Genomic DNA, 9,337 nt, shown 5'->3' with positions numbered 1-9,337 from the left:
ATAATTTTCACTTTGAATTAAGGTAGAAGTATTTAACAAAATATCCTGAAATATTTAATGATATTAAATTAATATAAATATAATTTCAATAAATTGTATATGAATACTAAATATATGATATGAAATTAATTATTCGCTATATTTAGGTACCATTTTTAATCTTTTTCCTGGGGAATGGAGGTTTTCTTCAGATAAGCTAACATTTTTCTCAGCATTTGTATTAGTATTTTTCTAATAAGCAGGTACAATAACAATTAGTAACAAAATAATACAAAAAATATATACCAAAATAAATTTAATTTGCTCAATAATATAATATTACCTTAATAATTAATTTAAAAATTAATTTACAGATCAAATATCAATTGTTTTAATGTAGGTAATATAAATCAGTACCTAATATATTTGAAGAGCTATTTTAAACTTAATGCATACTAAATATGTGTACTATAAACAATTATACGAATTTAAAGAAAAAATAGACACTTTCTTTCGACTTTTTGATATTTTTACAATAAATTTATCCATTTTAGCAAGCTGTCAAAACACTTTTAATTTTGAACCGTTCGCGGATAAGAAATAAATACAAGTGCCAAAAATAAGTGCATGTATAAAACAAACAAATAATAGTTTTAAGCTATGAAACACGTTTTCACTAATTGCCGCCATTGAGACTCGAGTCTGCAGCTGATCACAATTAAATATAAATATCCAAATTGGTATAATATAATAATAGAAAATGGTTAATGACAAAACTATAAATACATTTGGAAATTATATTATATTATAATAATAACTCCAGCGCTTCAAAACAAAGTTAGACGTTGGTCGTCGAAATATAAATTAGTTAATTTATTATTATATCGATATTTCAATTTTTCGAAAACTGAAATCGTGATTTTTTGGAGTCGCAAAAAGATACTCTTGCGACCCTATGATATTCTCATTTCTCAGGGGTCGTAAGTGCGACCCCCAGTAACTGGTATAATGGATACGATATTATCGATATACCATATCTCCATAACTCCATGGATCAAATTATGTCTATGAGCATTGAGCAGCCCGACCCCCCTAACTCAAAATTTAAATTATCCACTAACGAGATAAAAACATCTACGATGTATTGTACCTATAGAAATTATATTTTTGTAATAATTTCTTATTCGGCGGCGAACTGTTATGTAAGCCCAGCGTTTCTTAAACTTTTTTATCCGTGGAACCCTTTTGCGGCCCGCGGATGGGAATTAACTGGACCGCAAAGAATATTTTTTTTAATGCTAGTTTTCTGCACATAATAGATATTTGATCTATTCTTATGTTGTATTTGGATGTATTTTAGCTCTACATACATATAATGTAAAACTTCGTTCTCCAAAATGACGTTTTTAAAGAATAAATATCGTTCAAGATCAACATGATGTCCGCATTGAAAACACTCTGCGCATTAGTATTGTACTCCAACAAAACTACATTTTTTTTCCCAAATTATCTGGACCGCCATAGAATTTAATTGCCGACCCCTGTTATAGAAGTATATATAGTGTAGTCACTATACGTTAATACCATATACATTATTATTTAATATAAAAATATTTTTTTGGGGGGGCTAAACCCCCCAAAATGTCCACAGCCCTCCCAAACATTTCCTACATATTGTTTTAAGCTTATTCAATATTATCAAAGTAAGGTCCTATTAGCCTTATTAGCCCCCCAAATCTCAAACGCTATTTGCGCCTACGATCTACACTCGCACACATTGACATGGTCAGGTCAGTGGCGCCGACTTGTTTTTCATTTGGTGGGGCAAAGTATAAAAATTTGTTACCACCACCACCCACATGATTATATTATTGTAAATTCAACTATCACAAAGCGATAATCGCCCCATAAAAAATACGCCTTCGACGCCACTGGGCTACTTGCCACATAATTTGACTAATTCTTACTCCTTAGAAAATAACCGACTGGAACCCCCTTATTTATTTTACATGGTCCCACACACATCACATTGACATAACTGACAAGACCCACATATAAGTAATTTGAAAATTGCCTATTTCGAACTCCTTATAAACTGTCCGCAACCATTAATCCATATTTTTAAACGAATTCTTTAATACATATTTATTAAATATTGAACAGACATTTATCAAATAAATCGTTTTATGCGATATAGGTACATTTGCAGTTATCTATTTTAGTGTTTTCAGTTTTCTCATATTGTTCTATGATATTACCTAATTTAAATTAATATATTAAAAAGCAAGTAGCAACTCATCATAACAAATGATATAATTTTGACTCTTTATTATATCAGTAGGTGTTAAAAAAGTAACATCATTGCAAATGGTATATTAATATGTATTATATCAGCGTTAAATAATTAAATAAAATATTTTCTTTTAGATTTTAAAACAATTTTACTCATTAATAATAAAATAGTACCTCCGTATAAAATCGGGTTAAAAAATAGTCAATTTCAGTCATAAATGTATTGGTGGGAAAAAAATACATTTTAAAGTTTTTAATACAGAGTAGAATAATAGTTCTTTCGTGTGCATACGAACCTTTTCAATCATAAGGTAGTATTAATTATTATTATTCAATTAATATTTATTTTGAATAGCGAATAGGTACTGAATTCTAAAGTAGTAAAGTTTGAAATTAAAATATTATTTTGATACTGAATACCTATTGAATATCAAGATTATTATGAGAACTTAGTGTATCACACCTTAAGGCAGTGAGTTTTTCTTATTTTTGATAAGTATGTTAGTCGTTGAAATAACAGACCTTACACTAGTACATTACTTAAATAGTATGTATTATATGTACTAGGTCAGTGGTTCTTAACCTTTTTTAGTTCAGCGCCCCCTTTATCGTAATAACTAATTGCTAACGCTCCATTGCCCTTCATGCAAAATCAAATTTTCTTTTTATAAATATATATATATATATATATAAACATACCTATATATTTATTTATTCATCAGTATATTATAACATTATTAATTAAAGTGAAAACTAGTTAAAATTAAGTCTGTTAATATTTTCAGAAAAACACACTCACTGCCTCCTCAACGCCCCTTTCAAAACTATCACCCCCCAGAGAGACTGAAATGCCCCCAAGGGGGCGGTATCGCCCCCGTTAAGAACCACTGTACTAGGTAGTATGTATTTAAGGCATTCACTAGTGTACAATCTAAGTCTAAGATAAGGACATAAGGTCCATGGTTGTGTCACTTGTGTGACAGTTCTATCAAGAGGGATAAAAAAATATAATTAGACATATGAAGATTGAAAGGAGTAAATGCCCAAGTATTATCAGCTCAGAAATAACTATAATAACAATCCTTCATATAAATTGTTTATATTATTATAAATAAAATGTAAAATTATGTGTTGGAAAGTATTTTATCAATCTAATTTTACCAATTAATTTTATAAAACATATCCATAGGTAAGGGGAACAGTGTGACGAGGACAACACTGGGAGGTCGTGGCCACTCTCATAATTTTAATTATTTTCTTACAGTAAGTTTTGTGTATCTTCTAGAAATTAAGGCTTTTTTTCATGGTATATGTCCTTGTATGCTATTTTAAATTTGATGATGTAGAAAAACTCTGTATCACAATATTAGATTTATACGGTTTTTTTTATTATGTACCTGTGCCCTTGTATGAACAGTTAAATTGGATGCTGTAGACATTTCATCACAGGTGTCAGTCAATGGATTTTTCCTTAAGCAGTTAGATGTCTAGTCCGAATTCATACAAGTAATGAATTTTGAAGAGTTGCTTTCATAGAAAAAATGTCCCAATCAATTACTAGTAGAAGAAACAAAAATGTCAGAGAACTTTTCAGAAATAAAATCTGATACTTTTGTCTTGCTTTTTGGTCGCCATTACTACATTTTAAAATTGGTATCAAATCCTTTAATAAAAATTAAAAATGTTGTAAGAATAACATAATTATTTACTAAAACGTATTAAATTAAGTGAAAAATAATTTACCACCTATAAAAATCAACAATTTTATAATTAAAATAACAATATACCAATTATGACTAAATTGAGGAAAATCTAATAAAAATATGAATATATTTTATGTTTTGTAGTGTAATAAATAATGTTAAATATTGATAATACAGATATTATTGTTAATTAAATTATAAAATAAACTGTATTGTTAGAATATAATTTGTATGTGTCTTGAATATATGTTGCATTTTTAAAGACTTCTGGTATGTATCCTCGTATGAATGTATAATTTTATTAATTTGATGCCTTAGAAAACGCTATATTACAGAAAATACCATGATTAAAGATATAATGGTAGCTCAAGTTTAAGACACTTTGTAGGTCTCGTAATCGCACCTCGTTGTGCAGCCATTATATCTTTAATTGTGGATGGTAAATTTATACAGACATACGGTTTTCTTTGGCATGTGTCTTTTTATAACTTTTTAAATGTGATCAAAGAGAAAACCATTGGAAACAGATATCACAATGATAAGGATTTTTTTCCGTTATGTGACCTCCTACTATGCTTTGTTAAGTTTGATGCATCAGAAAACCGTAAACCACAGATATCACACTTATACGGCTTTTCTCCGGTATGTGTTCTTTCATGGGTAGTTAAATTATACTTTTGAGCAAAAGCTTGATCACAAAATTCACATTTATAAGGCTTTTCTCCGGTATGTGTCCTTTTATGCCTGGTTAAATGTGATGTTTTAGAAAATGCTGTATTACAGATATCACATTTATGCGGCCTTCTTCCGGTGTGTGTCCTTTTATGGATGTTTAAATGATATGCATGAAAAAAAGCTTGATCACAAATATCACATTTATAAGGCTTTTCTACAATATGTGTCCTTTTATGTCTGGTTAAATGTGATGCTCTAAACAACTGTATACTACAGATATCACATTTATACGACTGTTCTCTGGCATGTATTTTGTTATGCCTTGTAAGAACTGATGCTCTAGCAAACGCTGTATCACAGATATCACATTTATATGGCTTTTCCTTTGTATGTGTCCTTGTATGCCTGGTTAAATCTGATACTTTAGAAAACTGTATACCACAGATATCACATTTATGCAGCTTTTTTCCGTTATGTATCCTTGTATACACAGTTAAGCTGGATGCTGTAGATATTTTATCATGGACATCATTAAATGGATTTTTCCTTATGCTGTTAAAAGTCATGTCCGTATTTATACAAGTAATGAATTCTGAAGAGTGGTTTTCATATAAAACTGTTCCTTCAAATTCCTGTTCCTCAATAAAATCTTTTTTTATTTGTATCTCGGTATCAATTGTGTTTCCTTTTTCTTCAGTTCTAGTTTAAAAAAAAAAATTAAATATTTTAAAAATTTTAACCTTTATCAAATAAAGCCAATACACGAAAATAGAGATAATTATATTATGGAGATTTTAATAATACATTTGAGAATTAATTTATATAGTTATTGAACCAATTTATATATTCAAAATACTATATCAAACATACATCTAGGCTAAAACTTTTATATTTATTTATATATCTATTTAATATGTTTTATACTATAATATTGTATTTATTATAAAATATTATAGTATAAATTACAATATTTATAGTTTTTTTTTTTTGTGTATTTGTAACGATAAATAGTCGAAATAATGCTTCGATTATAAACTTCAGTATATTTTACGGTATCAAAGTAAATTTAATTGTTACTTTGAGGGGTAAAAATTGAAAATTCGCAGTACTTTTTAATAATATTAGAAAGAACTAAAAAAAAAAAGTAAGGAAAAACAGATTCTTATGAACAAACCAGTTTTTGACAAAATCGATTTTATATATTTTTGATATATTTTACGTTATGTTTAGGTATATTAGTAATTTTGGTACTTGTGCGTTATCGCAACATATTTTTAATGCGTTTATAATAAACCTAACCCAAAGCTATAATATCAATGTATTTATTGATAATATGATAATAATTATAAAATATAATAATATTATGTCAAATATAATAGTTAAATTTATATGTCAACAATTACGAGTAAAATTTAAAAATCAATTTGTGGTGGCTAATGATATGCAATATTATTTAGTAAAACTTAAATTTTCTTCATCTTGATAAGTATTCCTCCACATAAATTCTGCCAAGTAAGATTCTAAATGGTGTCGTGCTGTACCTCTATGGCGTTTGTTTCTCCATTTCGCCGATCCCCAGTCTTTCTATTCCTTGTGTGTGAGCATGTGTACATCAACGAAATTATAAGAATGTTTCACTGTAAAATGCTCATAGCCATTATCTTGTATTGCGTTATATGCCCGCCAGCAATCTGAGTAAATTATCGTCCCTTTCTCTATGTGTTCATGTATTTTTGACATCAAAGTAGCAGAAGACCGATCAAGAACTTCTACTAAAAATACCTCTTTTGTTTCACGGCATATTCCGTCGAAAATCCATTGCTGGGGGAGTACTCTTCCACAATTATTTTTACGTTAAGTGAACAAACTTTCGTCAATTTCCACTATTTTGCCTTTTCCTCCAATTTTATTATTTTCTCTTTTTCTCAAAGTTATAACACATACTTCCCGTAAATAATTATTCCAATCATTTACTGTATTATTACTAAGTTGTAAGTGTTTTTCACAAAATTTCACTGAAGTCATTTCCTCTGTCCAACAAAACATGAAACGTAACGCTTGCAGAAATGATATGCGACTATTCATAAACCAATTGGCAACACGCATGTTAACTTTTTGTTGACAACTTTTCACATTGCACTTCCAAAATACTTGTTTCCCAAAATAGAGTTTCGCTTCGTGACCGTTCGAACAGATTCGTTGATGTGGTAAAATGCCTTTTTCTTGAAAAAAAGCTACAGCATCTTTTTCTGTAGTTGGTAAGTTCCACAGATCCATTGCCAAATAATTGAAATGTACAACAAGTTATACTACTACCAGCGTGACAGCATGGTTTTGACTTAATGTCTAAGTCCTAAGAGTATCCTAAAAGTTACCCAGCTAGTCTATAAAATTGCGATAAGTGCGATTGTAACAACACTGGAAAAAATAGAATTAGAAATAGATTCGCGTTAAAACGGCCTCGCAATAATCCATAATATGAGGTAGGCGCGTAACGCACGAGTACCGTAATTTTTGTAACTGATAAAATTGTCTAAATATTTTGACAAAATCACAACAAATGCAAATTATTTTTTAGTTAAAGATGTATAATACGAGGTATAATATGTTTAATTTTTATAGTTTGAAAATGTAAAAACATAGTTTCTCATAAATATATCATATTTAAGCCAAAAAATATATGAAACAAATGAACACATTTTATTTTTATAGATATTTTAATTTCAAATTTAGACAAAATTAAATATTTAATCGAAGAATAACATTTTCAGTCTATTCGTTAGTATCTCCTTCAAACTTTATCAGGATAAAAATCACGTTTTCAAAAGTTTCCAACCATTTAGTAATGAATAGATTAAATAAATAAATTAATTTAATAGCAATAACCTTTAAAAAATAATTTACTTAGTAATATAGACTGACAGACTGTCAACAATCATAATTGTTTTTTTAAATGTTATACCATTGAATTAATATTAAACCCATCCATTGCAGTGACCCACATGACACTTTATGTACAGCAGAGTGGGACCCACTTGCCAAGCCACTTATTTGTAAATATTTAAAAATTAACTTTTTATAGGTTAAACCACATGTTTAAAAGAAAATATAAAAACTGTTCTATCACATTTAATATTATACAAAAAGGGTAAATTAAATTCATACCCTTTTTGTATTAATTGACTATCATCGTGATGGTCGGTTTCATCAATAATTTCCTCTTTAATAATTCCATTAAATACTTGACTATCGATGTTTTCCTGTTTATTAACTCCATCAAATATTTGATCACCACATACTGTATTAAGTGCCAATGGCTCCACTCTAGAACTGTGTAATATATCATCATAAAAAAAAATAATAAAAATAAAAATTGTATCATTAAATTTCATATTATATATGATGTAAATTTAATTCATACCCTAATTGTAATAATTGACTATTATTGTGAAGACCATCAATAATTTTGTCAATAATTTCTTTTTTAATAATTCCATTAAATACTTGATTTTCAATATTTTTCTGTTCAATAATTCTATTAAATACTTTACTATCGATATTTTCCTGTTTAATAATTCCATTAAATACTTTATCATCACATCTAATAAGTGGGATTGACAACACTCTAGAACTGTATATTATATCATAATACCTAAAAGAAATTGCAAAAAATGAATTAATTTTTATTTTAAGTCGAAATCTTTATCAGTATACATAATATAAGACAGTTGACAGATAACATGAGTATACACAATATTTAGAAAAGAAGCCACCCAATGATGACACTTAATTATTGATTTTTAAATTTATAAAATTTATTTATTTATTTATAGGTATGTTTTTCTTTTTTTAAATTAAAGTATTAATAGGTCTCTTCACCATTTGCGTTTTAAACTTCTGGTGAAGCTGCTTGGGATCGTGAGAGAGGAAAGGTTTTTTATCAAAGGGTTTTAGGTTGAGGAAATACGGTTGTGGAATCTATTATAAAAGTGTTTGGCTTCTTCGTGGATTGTTATTAATTTCAGGTCTGTGTGGAGAGTATTGATACATATGGGGAAGCATTTAATTAATTTTCTTAGGGCAATGTTGTAAGATGATTCAATTAATTTTATTTGAGTTTGTCTTTTTTGCGCTTCCCTATAGGTAGTTGAGATTTTAGATTCTGAGTGAAACGATGAATGTATTGATTTTACAATGATGTGTTTTTTTTTTTTTTTGGTGTCTGTCATCACTTTTTAGGACAGTAGAAGTGCTTCGATTTTCTTCAACAGTATCTTTTCTGATAGGAAAGTGAATCTGGTTGGTACTTTGGGGAGTCAAAAGTAAAATTTTTCCAGTAGTTTTCAAAAGCGGCATGAAAAACATTAAGGAAAAACGGGAATTTTTACGCAAAACCTGTTTTCGAGAAAATTGATTTTGGTTTTTGGTGTAACTTTACAACAAATGGCCGTAGATACATGACATTTTCACTGGTTATTTATATTTCCATTTTCTATACATGATAAAATTTTCAAAATATTTTGAATTGTTTTGAACTGTTTAGGAACGTTTTCAGTTTCCAATATTATTCGTTTTTTTTTCTATGAAGGTCAATAAAACTTTATTTGTTGAGTAAAAATACTCGAAAATTTAATACAAGGCTCAATACTATATAGTTACAATGATATTTGAAAAATATTAAAAATCCT

General features: G+C 28.3%; 1 protein-coding gene across 2 annotated transcripts in view; it reads right to left on the bottom strand.

Annotated features, from left to right (window-relative positions):
• Nucleotides 1-4,020: 4,020 nt before the first annotated feature.
• The window catches only part of LOC100161236 (zinc finger protein 678), a 10,167-nt gene continuing 4,850 nt past the window's right edge, over nucleotides 4,021-9,337 (bottom strand). For both annotated transcript variants that reach the window (XM_008190442.3, XM_003248250.4), the window contains 3 exons: nucleotides 8,071-8,301; nucleotides 7,815-7,979; nucleotides 4,021-5,348 (listed from right to left, as the gene is read on the bottom strand). In XM_008190442.3, coding sequence (XP_008188664.1) covers nucleotides 4,505-5,348; nucleotides 7,815-7,979; nucleotides 8,071-8,301 — 1,240 coding nt within the window. In that variant the 3' untranslated portion in view covers nucleotides 4,021-4,504. The remainder of the gene's footprint in view (nucleotides 5,349-7,814; nucleotides 7,980-8,070; nucleotides 8,302-9,337) is intronic.

The sequence above is a fragment of the Acyrthosiphon pisum genome, chromosome A2 (assembly GCF_005508785.2).
Source record: "Acyrthosiphon pisum isolate AL4f chromosome A2, pea_aphid_22Mar2018_4r6ur, whole genome shotgun sequence".
Classification (NCBI taxonomy): Eukaryota; Metazoa; Arthropoda; class Insecta; order Hemiptera; family Aphididae; genus Acyrthosiphon; species Acyrthosiphon pisum.
This window is presented reverse-complemented; position numbering and strand designations above follow the sequence as displayed.